This window comes from Patagioenas fasciata, chromosome 33, assembly GCF_037038585.1.
Source record: "Patagioenas fasciata isolate bPatFas1 chromosome 33, bPatFas1.hap1, whole genome shotgun sequence".
In the NCBI taxonomy this organism is placed as follows: domain Eukaryota; kingdom Metazoa; phylum Chordata; class Aves; order Columbiformes; family Columbidae; genus Patagioenas; species Patagioenas fasciata.
The window spans coordinates 933,323-947,599 of NC_092552.1; the positions used below are offsets into that span (position 1 = coordinate 933,323).

General features: G+C 67.5%; 1 protein-coding gene across 6 annotated transcripts in view; it reads right to left on the minus strand.

Moving 5' to 3' along the window:
• RYR1 (ryanodine receptor 1) overlaps positions 1-14,277 on the minus strand; it is a 196,143-nt gene that overhangs the window by 91,539 nt on the left and 90,327 nt on the right. For all 6 annotated transcript variants that reach the window (XM_071800800.1, XM_071800799.1, XM_071800798.1 and 3 more), the window contains 9 exons: positions 12,638-12,752; positions 12,425-12,557; positions 10,855-10,949; positions 10,633-10,768; positions 9,208-9,394; positions 7,568-7,679; positions 5,446-5,566; positions 3,021-3,190; positions 1,382-1,602 (listed from right to left, as the gene is read on the minus strand). In XM_071800800.1, the coding sequence (XP_071656901.1) occupies positions 1,382-1,602; positions 3,021-3,190; positions 5,446-5,566; positions 7,568-7,679; positions 9,208-9,394; positions 10,633-10,768; positions 10,855-10,949; positions 12,425-12,557; positions 12,638-12,752 (1,290 nt within the window). The remainder of the gene's footprint in view (positions 1-1,381; positions 1,603-3,020; positions 3,191-5,445; positions 5,567-7,567; positions 7,680-9,207; positions 9,395-10,632; positions 10,769-10,854; positions 10,950-12,424; positions 12,558-12,637; positions 12,753-14,277) is intronic.

The following is a 14,277-nucleotide window of genomic DNA, read 5'->3' on the forward strand; positions in this document are numbered from 1 at the left end:
CATGGGGGTTCAATGGGGTCTGTGGGGGTTCAATGGGGTATGTGGGGGTTCAGTGGGGGTTCAGTGGGGGCTCAGTGGGGTATGTGGGGGTGCAATGGGGGTTTTGGGGTTCGGGGGGTCCCCACCGGCACAGCGCCATCAGGCACTGCTCGATGACACCGAGGGGTACATGGGGGTTCAATGGGGTCTGTGGGGGTTCAGTGGGATATGTGGGGGTTCAATGGGGTATGTGGGGGTTCAATGGGGTCTGTGGGGGTGCAATGGGGGTTTTGGGGTTCGGGGGGTCCCCACCGGCACAGCGCCATCAGGCACTGCTCGATGACACCGAGGGGTACATGGGGGTTCAATGGGGTCTGTGGGGGTTCAGTGGGATATGTGGGGGTTCAATGGGGTATGTGGGGGTTCAATGGGGTCTGTGGGGGTGCAATGGGGGTTTTGGGGTTCGGGGGGGGGGTCCCCACCGGCACAGCGCCATCAGGCACTGCTCGATGACACCGAGGGGTACATGGGGGTTCAGTGGGGTCTGTGGGGGTTCAGTGGGATATGTGGGGGTTCAATGGGGTATGTGGGGGTTCAGTGGGGTCTGTGGGGGTGCAATGGGGGTTTTGGGGTTCGGGGGGTCCCCACCGGCACAGCGCCATCAGGCACTGCTCGATGACACCGAGGGGTACATGGGGGTTCAGTGGGGTCTGTGGGGGTTCAATGGGGTATGTGGGGGTTCAGTGGGGGTTCAGTGGGGTCTGTGGGGGTGCAATGGGGGTTTTGGGGTTCGGGGGGTCCCCACCGGCACAGCGCCATCAGGCACTGCTCGATGACACCGAGGGGTACATGGGGGTTCAGTGGGGTCTGTGGGGGTTCAATGGGGTATGTGGGGGTGCAGTGGGGTATATGGGGGTGCAATGGGGTCTGTGGGGGTGCCATGGGGGTTTTGGGGTTCGGGGGGTCCCCACCGGCACAGCGCCATCAGGCACTGCTCGATGACACTGAGGGGTACATGGGGGTTCAATGGGGTTTGTGGGGGTTCAATGGGGTCTGTGGGGGTTCAGTGGGGGTTCAGTGGGGTATGTGGGGGTGCAATGGGGGTTTTGGGGTTCGGGGGGGTCCCCACCGGCACAGCGCCATGAGGCACTGCTCGATGACACCGAGGGGTACATGGGGGTTCAATGGGGTATGTGGGGTTCAATGGGGTATGTGGGGGTTCAGTGGGGGTTCAGTGGGGGCTCAGTGGGGTATGTGGGGGTGCAATGGGGGTTTTGGGGTTCGGGGGGTCCCCACCGGCACAGCGCCATCAGGCACTGCTCGATGACACCGAGGGGTACATGGGGGTTCAATGGGGTATGTGGGGGTGCAATGGGGGTTTTGGGGTTCGGGGGGTCCCCACCGGCACAGCGCCATCAGGCACTCCTCGATGACGTCGCGCTGGGCCTTGGTGAGCGCGCGCCCGCGGGACAGCCGGTACACGGTGTGCAGCATGGAGTCCACCATGATGGCGCGGTGCTCGGTGCCGGCGAACAGCGGCGCGCACTTGGTGACCAGCGGCAGCACCGCCTGGCACAGGTACCGGTTCAGCGCCAGCGCCATCTCCGTCGTGCTGAATGTGGCCTGGGGGGGGGACAGGGCGGTTGGGGGAAACCATGGGGTACGGCACATCTGGGGGACCCCGTCTCCATCCCATAGAGAACATCTGGGGGATCCCATAACAATACTATGGGGTACAGCACATCTGGGGGACCCCATGGCCATCCCATAGAGCACATCTGGGGGACCCCATGGCCGTCCCATGGAGCACATCTGGGGGACCCCATCTCCGTCCCAACGGATTACGGCACATCTGGAGGAGCCCATCTCCATCCTATAGAGAACATCTGGGGGACCCCATCACCATCCCATAAAGCACATCTGGGGGACCCCATGGCCATCCCATAGAGCACATCTGGGGGACACCATCTCCATCCCAATGGGGTACGGCACATCTGGAGGACCCAATCTCCATCCCATAGAGAACATCTGGGGGATCCCATAACAATACTATGGGGTACAGCACATCTGGGGGACCCCATGGCTATCCCATGGAGCACATCTGGGGGACCCCATGGCCATCCCGTGGAGCACAACCGGGGGACCCCATCTCCGTCCCAATGGGGTACGGCACATCTGGGGGACCCCATCTCCATCCCAATGGGGTACGGCACATCGGGGTGACCCCATCTCCATCCCATAGAGCACATATGGGGGACCCCATGGCCATCCCATAGAGCACATCTGGGGGACACCATCTCCATTCTATAGAGAACATCTGGGGGACCCCATCTCCATCCCATAGAACACATCTGGGGGACCCGATGGCCATCCCATGGGGTACGGCACATCTGGGGGACCCCATGGCCATCCCAGAGAGCACATCTGGGGGGCACCATAACAATCCCATGGGGTACAGCACATCTGGGGGACCCCATGGCCATCCCAACAGGGTATGGCACATCTGGGGGACCCCATCTCCATCCCAGAGAGCACATCTGGGGGGCCCCATAACAATCTTATGGGGTATGGCACATCTGGGGGACCTCAGACCCACCCCATGGGGCAGAGGAGATGAGGGGAACCCCAAACCCACCCCATGGGGCAGAGGAGATGAGGGGAACCCCAAACCCACCCCATGGGGCAGAGGAGATGAGGGGAACCCCAGACCCACCCCATGGAGCAGAGGAGATGAGGGGAACCCCAAACCCACCCCATGGGGCAGAGGAGATGAGGGGAACCCCAAACCCACCCCATGGAGCAGAGGAGATGAGGGGAACCCCAAACCCACCCCATGGGGCAGAGGAGATGAGGGGAACCCCAGACCCACCCCATGGGGCAGAGGAGATGAGGGGAACCCCAAACCCACCCCATGGGGCAGAGGAGACGAGGGGAACCCCAAACCCATCCCATGGAGCAGAGGAGATGAGGAGGACTCCAGGACCCATCCCACGGGGCAGGGGCCGGTTTGGGGGTCCCGGGGCCGGTTTGGGGGGTCTCACCGTGTCCAGCGAGGCGGCCGCCCGCATGTCGGGCAGGAACCCGACCTCCAGCACCCGCAGCAGGAACTCCTGGCTCTCCACCCCGTACACGCGGTCCAGGAACAGCACCATGGGCGCCTTGTGCTCGGGGACGAAGCTGGCGGCCATGCGCGGCTCCAGCACGTTGCCGTCTGCGGGGGGGCGCGGGCGTTGGGGGGTGTCCTGCACCCCTGGACCACCCTGTGCCCCCCAGACCCTCCTGTACCCCCCCTGCACCCCCCCTGCCTGCAAATCCCTGCACCCCCCAGACCCCCTGCACCCTCCTGCATCCCCCTGCACCCCCCAGACCCCCTGCATCCCCCTGCCCACATCCCCCTGCACCCCTGAACCCCCCTGCACCCCCAGACCCCCTGCACCCTCCTGCACCCCCCTGCACCCCCCTGCCCACATCCCCCTGCACCCCTGAACCCCCCTGCACCCCCAGACCCCCTGCATCCCCCTGCATCCCCCAAACACCCCTGCACCCCCAGACCCCCTGCATCCCCCTGCATCCCCCAAACACCCCTGCACCCCCCTGCCCACATCCCCCTGCACCCCTGAATCCCCCTGCACCCCCCAGACCCCCCTGCACCCCCCTGCCCACATCCCCCTGCACCCCTGAACCCCCCTGCACCCCCAGACCCCCTGCATCCCCCTGCATCCCCCAAACACCCCTGCACCCTCCTGCCCACATCCCCCTGCACCCCTGAACCCCCCTGAACCCCCAAACCCCCCTGCCCACATCCCCCTGCACCCCCAAACTCCCCTGCACCCCCAGACCCCCTGCACCCTCCTGCACCCCCCAAACACCCCTGCATCCCCCTGCATCCCCCAAACACCCCTGCACCCTCCTGCCCACATCCCCCTGCACCCCTGAACCCCCCTGCACCCCCAAACCCCCCTGTGCCCCCCTGCCCACATCCCCCTGCACCCCCAAACCCCCCTGCACCCCCCAGACCCCCCTGCACCCCCAAACCCCCCTGCGCCCCCCTGCCCACATCCCCCTGCACCCCCAAACCCCCCTGCACCCCCCAAACCCCCTGCATCCCCCTGCCCACATCCTCCTGCACACCCCAGACCCCCCTGCACCCCAAACCCCCCTGCCCACATCCCCCTGCACCCCCCAGACCCCCCTGCACCCCCCTGCATCCCCCCTGCCCACATCCCCCTGCACCCCCAAACCCCCTGCATCCCCCTGCCCACATCCCCCTGCACCCCCAAACCCCCCTGCACCCCCCTGCCCACATCCCCCTGCACCCCCAAACCCCCCTGCACCCCAAGAGCCCCCAGCCCAGTTCCTCCCAGTGTCACTGGGCACCCCAAGAGCCCCCAGCCCAGTTCCCCCCAGTGCCACTGGGCACCCCAAGAGCCGCCAACCCAGTTCCCCCCAGTGTCACTGGGCACCCCAAGAGCCCCCAGCCCAGTTCCCCCCAGTGCCACCGGGCACCCCAACATCCCCCAGCCCAGTTCCCCCCAGTGCCACTGGGCACCCCAAGAGCCCCCAGCCCAGTTCCCCCCAGTGTCACTGGGCACCCCAAGAGCCCCCAGCCCAGTTCCTCCCAGTGTCACTGGGCACCCCAAGAGCCCCCAACCCAGTTCCCCCCAGTGCCACCGGGCACCCCAACATCCCCCAGCCCAGTTCCCCCCAGTGCCACTGGGCACCCCAAGAGCCCCCAGCCCAGTTCCCCCCAGTGTCACTGGGCACCCCAAGAGCCCCCAGCCCAGTTCCCCCCAGTGTCACTGGGCACCCCCACATCCCCCAGCCCAGTTCCCCCCCAAGTGTCACTGGGCACCCCAAGAGCCCCCAGCCCAGTTCCCCCCAGTGTCACTGGGCACCCCCACATCCCCCAGCCCAGTTCCCCCCAGTGTCACTGGGCACCCCAAGAGCCCCCAGCCCAGTTCCCCCCAGTGTCACTGGGCACCCCAAGAGCCCCCAGCCCAGTTCCCCCCAGTGTCACTGGGCACCCCCACATCCCCCAGCCCAGTTCCCCCCCAAGTGTCACTGGGCACCCCAAGAGCCCCCAGCCCAGTTCCCCCCAGTGTCACTGGGCACCCCCACATCCCCCAGCCCAGTTCCCCCCAGTGTCACTGGGCACCCCAAGAGCCCCCAGCCCAGTTCCCCCCAGTGTCACTGGGCACCCCAAGAGCCCCCAAATCAGTTCCCCCCCCAGTGTCACTGGGCACCCCCACATCCCCCAGCCCAGTTCCTCCCAGTGTCATTGGGCACCCCCATGGTCCCAGCCCAGTTCCCCCCCAGTGTCACTGGGCACCCCAAGAGCCCCCAGCCCAGTTCCCCCCCAGTGTCACTGGGCACCCCCACATCCCCCAGCCCAGTTCCTCCCAGTGTCACTGGGCACCCCAAGAGCCCCCTGTCCCCCCCATCCTGGGACCCCCCCGGTGTCCCCACCTTTGCCGAGGGCGGGGATCTGCAGGGGGAGGCTGATGACCCCCACCAGGTCCTCCAGCGGCACCAGCGAGCGCAGGATGGCGCGGATCCGCAGGGCCTCCCCCTTCCCGGCCTGGATCAGCTGCGGAGGGGACACGGAGGGGACACGGAGGGGGTCACCCCGGCCATGCCCCCCCCGGGCTGTGTGTCACCCCCATGTGTCACCCCCCCGGGGTGTGTGTCACTCTGTGTCCCCCCCCACTAAGGTGTGTGGCACCCCTGTGTCACCCCCATGTCTCTCAGGGGTGTGTGTCACCCACCCAGGGTTTGTGTCACTCCCATGTCCCCTCACCCTTGTGTCCCCCCTCTTGTGTCCCCCCTGGGTGTGTGGCACCCCATGTCCCCCGTGGGGCGCGTGTCACCCCCCGTGTCCCCCCCGGGGTGTGTGGCACCTCCCATGTGTCCACCCAGGGTGTGTGGCACCCCCGTGTCCCCCCTCCCCTAGGGTGTGTGGCACCCCTGTGTCACCCCCCCAGTATGTGTCACCCCCATGTCCCCCAGGGGTGTGTGTCACCCCTGTGCGCCCCCCCGGGTGTGTGTCACCCCCCCAGGGTGTGTGTCACCCCCATGTCCCCTCACCTTTGTGTCCCCCCCGGGTGTGTGGCACACCGTGTCCCCCCCCAGGGTGTGTCACCCTGTGTCCACCTCCAGGGCTGTGTGTCACCCCTGTGCCCCCCCCAGGGTGTGTGTGTCACCCCCATGTCCCCATGGTGTGTGTCACCCTGTGCCTACCCCCAGGGGTGTGTGTCACCCCATGTCCCCCCCCAGGGGTGTGTGTCACCCCCATGTGTCCCCGCGGTGTATGTCACCCTGTGTCCCCCAGGGCTGTGTGTCACCCCATGTTCCCCCCCCAGGGGTGTGTGTCACCCTGTGTCCCCCCCCAGGGGTGTGTGTCACCCCCATGTGTCCCCGCGGTGTATGTCACCCTGTGTCCCCCAGGAGTGTGTGTCACCTCCCGTGTCCCCCCATCAGGGTGCATGTCACCCCATGTCCCCCCTGTCCAGGGTGTGCCACCCCATGGCCCCCCCCAGGTGTGTGTCACCCCCGTGTCCCCCCCACCCAGGGTGTGTGGCACCTCCCATGTGTCACCCCGTGCCCCCCTCGGGGCGTGTGTCACCCCCATGTGTCACCCCACCGGGGTGTGTGTCACCCCCCATGTCCCCCCAGGGGTGTGTGCCACCCCCATGTGTCCCCCCCGGTGTGTGTCACCCTGTGTCCCCCAGGGGTGTGCATCACCCCATGTCCCCCTCCAGGGGTGTGTGTCACCTCCCGTGTCCCCCCATCAGGGTGTGTGTCACCCCCGTGTCCCCCCACCCTCGTGTCCCCCCTGGGGTGCATGTCACCCCATGTCCCCCACCCCCAGGTGTGTGTCACCCCCATGTCCCCCCCACCCAGGGTGTGTGGCACCTCCCATGTGTCACCCCTGTGCCCCCCTCGGGGCGTGTGTCACCCCCATGTGTCACCCCCCCGGGGTGTGTGTCACCCCCCATGTCCCCCCAGGGGTGTGTGCCACCCCCATGTGTCCCCCCGGGTGTGTGTCACCCTGTGTCTCCCAGGGGTGTGTGTCACCCCCATGTGTCCCCCTGGTGTGTGTCACCCCATGCCCCCCAGGGGTGTGCATCACCCCATGTCCCCCTCCAGGGGTGTGTGTCACCTCCCGTGTCCCCCCATCAGGGTGTGTGTCACCCCCGTGTCCCCCCACCCTCGTGTCCCCCCTGGGGTGCATGTCACCCCATGGCCCCCCCCAGGTGTGTGTCACCCCCGTGTCCCCCCCACCCAGGGTGTGTGGCACCTCCCATGTGTCACCCCTGTGCCCCCCCCGGGGCATGTGTCACCCCCATGTGTCACCCCACCGGGGTGTGTGTCACCCCCCATGTCCCCCCAGGGGTGTGTGCCACCCCCATGTGTCCCCCCCGGTGTGTGTCACCCTGTGTCCCCCAGGGGTGTGTGTCACCCCCCCGGGGTGTGTGTCACCCCCCATGTCCCCCCAGGGGTGTGTGCCACCCCCATGTGTCCCCCCGGGTGTGTGTCACCCTGTGTCCCCCCCCCGGGTGTGTGTCACCCCGTTTTCCCCCATGCTCACGTGCATCTCGGGGGCACAGCGCCCCAGCAGGTCGATGAGGGCGGCGTAGAAGGACATGATGGCATTGCCCAGGTGCACACGGCTCTCCTCGGGGGGCTCCTCAGGCCCAAATCTGGGGGGACAGGGGGGTCAGGGGGTGGGAGACACAAGGGGGGGACACAGGAAACACAGCATCGCTCCAGCTGCCCCATCACATCGCGTCCCATCCATTTATGGCTCCTCCCGCTCAATCACAGCTCATTCTGCCCAATCAGAGTTCACCCCACCCATTCACGGTTCGTCCCGCCCATTCACAGCTCGTCCTGCCCATTCATGACTTCTCCCACCCATTCACAGCTCATCCGACCAATCACGGCTCACCCCGCCCATTCATGGCTCGTCCCGCCCACTCACGGCTTCTCCCGCCCACTCCCGGCTCCTCGGGCCCATTCAGAGTTCATCCGGCCAATCACAGCTCGCCTGCCCATTCACGGCTCCTCCCACTGATTCACGGCTCCTCCCGCCCATTCACGGCTCCTCCCGCCCATTCACGGCTCCTCCCGCCCATTCACGCTCGCCTGCCCATTCACAGCTCATCCGACCAATCACGGCTCGCCTGCCCATTCACGGCTCCTCCCGCCCATTCACGGCTCCTCCCACCCAATCACGGCTCCTCCCGCCCCTCCCGAGGGCCCGCTGAGGGGGTCTGGATGGAGTTGGGGGGAGCGGATTGGGTTGGGGGGTTCTCAATGCGGTTGGTGGATCAGGATTGGGTTGGAGAGATCTCAGTGGGGTTGAAGGGTTCTCAATGGGGTTGGGGGGGTTCTCAGTGGGGTTGGGGGAATCTCAATGGGGTTGGAGGGTTCTCAATGGGGTTGAGGGGTCTGGATGGACTTGAGGGGTTCTCAGTGGGGTTGGAGGGTTCTCAATGGGGTTGGTGGATCAGGATTGGGTTGGGGGGTTCTCAGTGGGGTTGGGGGGATCTCAATGGGGTTGAGGAGATCTCAATGGGGTTGAAGGGTCTGAATGGACTTGGGGGTTCTCAGTGGGGTTGGGGGGATCTCAATGAGGCTGGGGGGATCTCAATGGGGTTGGAGGGTTCTCAATGGGGTTGAAGGGTCTGAATGGACTTGGGGGATTCTCGGCAGGGTTGGGGGGTTCTCAATGAGGTTGGAGGGTTCTCAATGAGGTTGGGGCAATCTCAATGGGGTTTGGGGGATCTCAACGGGGTTGGGGGGATCTCAATGGGGTTGGGGGATCAGGATTGGGTTGGGGGGTTCTCAGTGGGGTTGGGGGGATCTCAATGGGGTTGGTGGATCAGGATTGGGTTGGGGGGTTCTCAGTGGGGTTGGGGGGATCTCAATGGGGTTGGTGGATCAGAACTGGGTTGGGAGGTTCTCACTGGGGTTGGTGGATCAGGATTGAGTTGAGGGGTTCTCAGTGGGGTTGGGGGGATCTCAATGGGGTTGGTGGATCAGGGTTGGGTTGGGGGGTTCTCAGTGGGGTTGGTGGATCAGGAGTGGGTTGGGGGGGGATCTCAGTGGGGTTGGAGGGTTCTCAATGGGGCTGGAGGGTTCTCAATGGACCCACTCCCAGGTCCCACCCATTCACAGCTCCTCCCGCCCAATCACAGCCCTTCCCTCCCACTCCCGGCCACTCACGGCTCGCGCCGGCGCTCCCGGCGCCCGCTGGGCCCGTCGCGGGCCGGGTCCTGCGCGATGGCGATGGCGTCCTGGATGGCGGCCAGCAGCCCCGAGCCGCCCTCGCCGCGCAGCGCGGGCCCGAAGCACTCGGGCCGCCGGATCAGCAGCCGCACCACCACGTTGGCGTTCTCCTCCACGCTCTCCCCTGCGGGACGCGGGGACGTCGGGGGGCGCGGGGACACCGGGTGCCGGGGGGGCGTGGGGGTGATGGGGACATTGGGGGACACCAAGTCCCAGGGGGACATCAGGGGACACTGGGACACCGGGTGCTGGGGGGGCGTGGGGGTGACTGGGACATCGGGGGACACCGGGTGCCAGGGGGACGTGGGGGTGATGGGGACATTGGGGGACACCAAGTCCCAGGGGGACATCAGGGGACACTGGGACACCGGGTGCTGGGGAGGCGTGGGGGTGATGGGGACATCGGGGGACACCGGGTGCTGGGGGGACGTGGGGGTGATGGGGACATTGGGGGACACCAAGTCCCAGGGGGACATCAGGGGACACTGGGACACCGGGTGCTGGGGGGGCGTGGGGGTGACTGGGACATCGGGGGACACCGGGTGCCAGGGGGACGTGGGGGTGATGGGGACATTGGGGGACACCAAGTCCCAGGGGGACATCAGGGGACACTGGGACACCGGGTGCTGGGGGGGCGTGGGGGTGACTGGGACATCGGGGGACACCGGGTGCTGGGGGGACGTGGGGGTGATGGGGACATTGGGGGACACCAAGTTCCAGGGGGACATCAGGGGACACTGGGACACCGGGTGCTGGGGGGGCGTGGGGGTGACTGGGACATCGGGGGACACCGGGTGCCAGGGGGACGTGGGGGTGATGGGGACATTGGGGGACACCAAGTCCCAGGGGGACATCAGGGGACACTGGGACACCGGGTGCTGGGGGGGCATGGGGGTGATGGGGACATCGGGGGACACCGGGTGCCGGGGGGATGTGGGGGTGATGGGGACATCGGGGGACACTGGGTGCCGGGGGGATGTGGGGGTGATGGGGACATCGGGGGACACCGGGTGCCGGGGGGACGTGGGGGTGATGGAGACATCGGGGGACACCAGGACACCGGGTGCTGGGGGGACATGGGAGTGATGGGGACATCGGGGGACACCGGGACGACATGGGAGTGATGGGGACATCGGGGGACACTGGGACACCAAGTGCCGGGGGGACATGGGGGTGATGGGGACACCAGGACACCCAAGGATCCCTCCCATGTCACCCCAGTTTTCCCCTCATGGTCACCACGGTGCTGCGATGGGCACATGGGGGTGCAGGTACCCACAGGGTGGGGACACAGGGACCCCGGGGGGGGACACAGGGACCCCGGGGGGGGTCAGGGGACATGGGGACCCCCCTGTCCCTCACCGTTGACAAAGACGGCGAAGCGCAGGAAGTCGAGGTAGCGCTCGCCCCCGCAGGGGTTCCAGCCGATATCGGGGTAGCCCTTGGCCAGCAGCATGGGGCAGCTCTGTAGCCCGCAGCTCGCCAGGTACGTCACCACCTGCGGGGACAATGGGGACACGGGGACACGTCACCGGGGGCGTCACAGCCCTGGGGACGTGGCCCCGAGGTCCCCGTGTCACCCACCTTCTCCAGGTCCTGCTCCTTCAGCGCCAGAGCCAGCTCGTTGTTGTCGATCACGGACGCGGCCGCCACGTCCAGGGGGGTCGAGCCCCTCATGCCTTTTGGGGACACATTGGGGGGGTCAGGGTGATGGGGACACATTGGGGGGGTCAGGGACACAGGGAGGGGACAGGGGTGGCAGGGGGTGACACTGGGGTGCCAGGGGGTGACATTGGGCTGACATGGGGGTGACAGGGAGGGGACAGGGGTGGTAGGGGGTGACATGGGGGTGACAGGGAGGGGACAGGGGTGGTAGGGGGTGACATGGGGGTGACAGGGGGTGACATGGGGGTGCCGGGGGGTGACACTAGGGTGACAGGGGGTGACGGGGAGGGGACAGGGGTGGCAGGGGGTGACATGGGGGTGGCAGGGGGTGACACTGGGGTGACGGGGAGGGGACAGGGGTGGCAGGGGGTGACATGGGGGTGCCAGGGGGTGACACTGGGGTGACGGGGAGGGGACAGGGGTGGCAGGGGGTGACATGGGGGTGGCAGGGGGTGACAGTGGGGTACGAGGGAGGGGACAGCTGTGGCAGAGGGTGACAGGGGGTGACACTGGGGTGGCAGGGGGTGACAGGGAGAAGACAGGGGTGGCAGGGAGGGGACACTGGGGTGACATTGGGCTGCCAGGGGGTGATGGGGAGGGGATGGGGTGGCAGGGGGTGACACTGGGGTGACATGGGGGTGACAGGGAGGGAACAGGGGTGGCAGGGAGGGGACAGGATGTGACAGGGAGGGGACAGGGGTGGCAGGGGATGACAGGGAGGGGACAGGGGTGGCAGGGGGTGACACTGGGGTGCCAGGGGGTGACAGGGAGGGAACAGGGGTGGCAGGGAGGGGACAGGATGTGACAGGGAGGGGACGGGGGTGTCAGGGGCTGACATGGGAGTGCCAGGGGGTGACAGGGAGGGGACAGGGGGTGACACTGGGGTGGCAGGGGCTGACATGGGAGTGCCAGGGGGTGACAGGGAGGTGGCAGGGGGTGACACTGGGGTGTCAGGGGCTGACATGGGAGTGCCAGGGGGTGCCAGGGAGGGGACGGGGGGTGACACTGGGGTGTCAGGGGCTGACATGGGAGTGCCAGGGGGTGACAGGGAGGGGACAGGGGGTGACACTGGGGTGTCAGGGGCTGACATGGGAGTGCCAGGGGGTGACAGGGAGGTGGCAGGGGGTGACATGGGAGTGCCAGGGGGTGACAGGGAGGGGACAGGGGGTGACAGGGAGGGGACAGGGGGTGACACTGGGGTGGCAGGGGCTGACATGGGAGTGCCAGGGGGTGACAGGGAGGGGACAGGGGTGGCAGGGGGTGACAGGGAGGTGGCAGGGGGGTGATGCAGGGTTGCCAGGGGGTGACAGGGAGGGGACAGGGGGTGACACTGGGGTGGCAGGGGCTGACATGGGAGTGCCAGGGGGTGACAGGGAGGGGCCAGGGGTGGCAGGGGGTGACAGGGAGGTGGCAGGGGGGTGATGCAGGGTTGCCAGGGGGTGACAGGGAGGGGCCAGGGGTGGCAGGGGGTGACACTGGGGACACCCACCCAGGCCGATGCTGCTGTTCTCCAGCAGGTAGCCCAGGTGGTCGAACATGGCGCGCTGGTTCTGGCGGCTGATGCGGCAGAAGTAGCAGAGGAAGCGGCAGCAGTTGGTCACCATCTTGGGGAACCGGATCTCCTGGGGGGGGACACGGGGACAGGAGGGGTCAGGGGACACCGGGGGACACTGTGGGGACACTGGGGGATGGGGGGGCTCACCTTGGATTCGCCGCCCCCCAGCACGCTGACCATGACCTGCATGACGGTCTCGTGCATCCCCAGTGCTCGCATCAGGTTGGGGTGCTGGTAGAAAACCCTGTTGTTCATGATGTTCCTGGGGGGGGACACAAAGGGGACATGGGGACGTCACCGGGGGGTGGCTGGGTGGCTTGGGGGGGTTATGGGGTGCTGGGGGGGATGTGGGGTGCGCAGAGGGGACATGGGGTGCCTGGGGACACTGGTGGGGACATGGGATGCTGATGGGGACAGAGGGTGCCCAGGGAGGGGGACAGGGCATAGAGGGGACATGGGGTGCCTGGAGGGGACATGGGGTGCCTGGAGGGGACATGGGGTGCCCAGGGAGGGGGACAGGGGGCAGAGGGGACATGGGGTGTCTGGTGGGGACACGGGGTGACTGGGGACACCGGATGCTGATGGGGACAGAGGGTGCCCGGGGAGGGGGGACAGGGCACAGAGGGGACATGGGGTGCCTGGAGGGGACATGGGGTGCCCAGGGAGGGGGACAGGGCACAGAGGGGACATGGGGTGCCTGGAGGGGACATGGGGTGCCTGGTGGGGACACGGGGTGACTGGGGACACCGGATGCTGATGGGGACAGAGGGTGCCCAGGGAGGGGGACAGGGGGCAGAGGGGACATGGGGTGCCTGGAGGGGACATGGGGTGCCTGGTGGGGACATGGGGTGCCCAGGGAGGGGGACAGGGCACAGAGGGGACATGGGGTGCCTGGTGGGGACACAGGGTGACTGGGGACACCGGATGCTGATGGGGACAGAGGGTGCCCGGGGAGGGGGACAGGGGGCAGAGGGGACATGGGGTGCCGGGTGGGGACATGGGGTGCCCAGGGAGGGGGACAGGGGGCAGAGGGGACATGGGGTGCCTGGAGGGGACATGGGGTGCCTGGTGGGGACATGGGGTGACTGGGGACACCGGATGCTGATGGGGACAGAGGGTGCCCGGTGAGGGGGACAGGGGGCAGAGGGGACATGGGGTGCCGGGTGGGGACATGGGGTGCCTGGTGGGGACATGGGGTGCCCAGGGAGGGGGACAGGGCACAGAGGGGACATGGGGTGCCTGGAGGGGACATGGGGTGCCTGGTGGGGACACGGGGTGACTGGGGACACCGGATGCTGATGGGGACAGAGGGTGCCCGGGGAGGGGGACAGGGGGCAGAGGGGACATGGGGTGCCTGGTGGGGACATGGGGTGACTGGGGACACTGGATGCTGATGGGGACAGAGGGTGCCCGGGGAGGGGGACAGGGCATAGAGGGGACATGGGGTGCCTGGTGGGGACACGGGGTGACTGGGGACACCGGATGCTGATGGGGACAGAGGGTGCCCGGGGAGGGGGACAGGGGGCAGAGGGGACATGGGGTGCCGGGTGGGGACATGGGGTGCCCAGGGAGGGGGACAGGGGGCAGAGGGGACATGGGGTGCCTGGTGGGGACGTGGCGTGACCTGGAGTGCTCAGAAGGGACACGGGGTGACCCAGGGGTGCTGGATGGGGACACAGGGTGCCTGGGGGTGACTGCTGGGGACACAGGGTGAGCCGAGGGTGCCTGTTGGGGACTCAGGGTGACCCGGGGGTGCTGGATGGGGACACGTGGAGCCCATTGGGGAC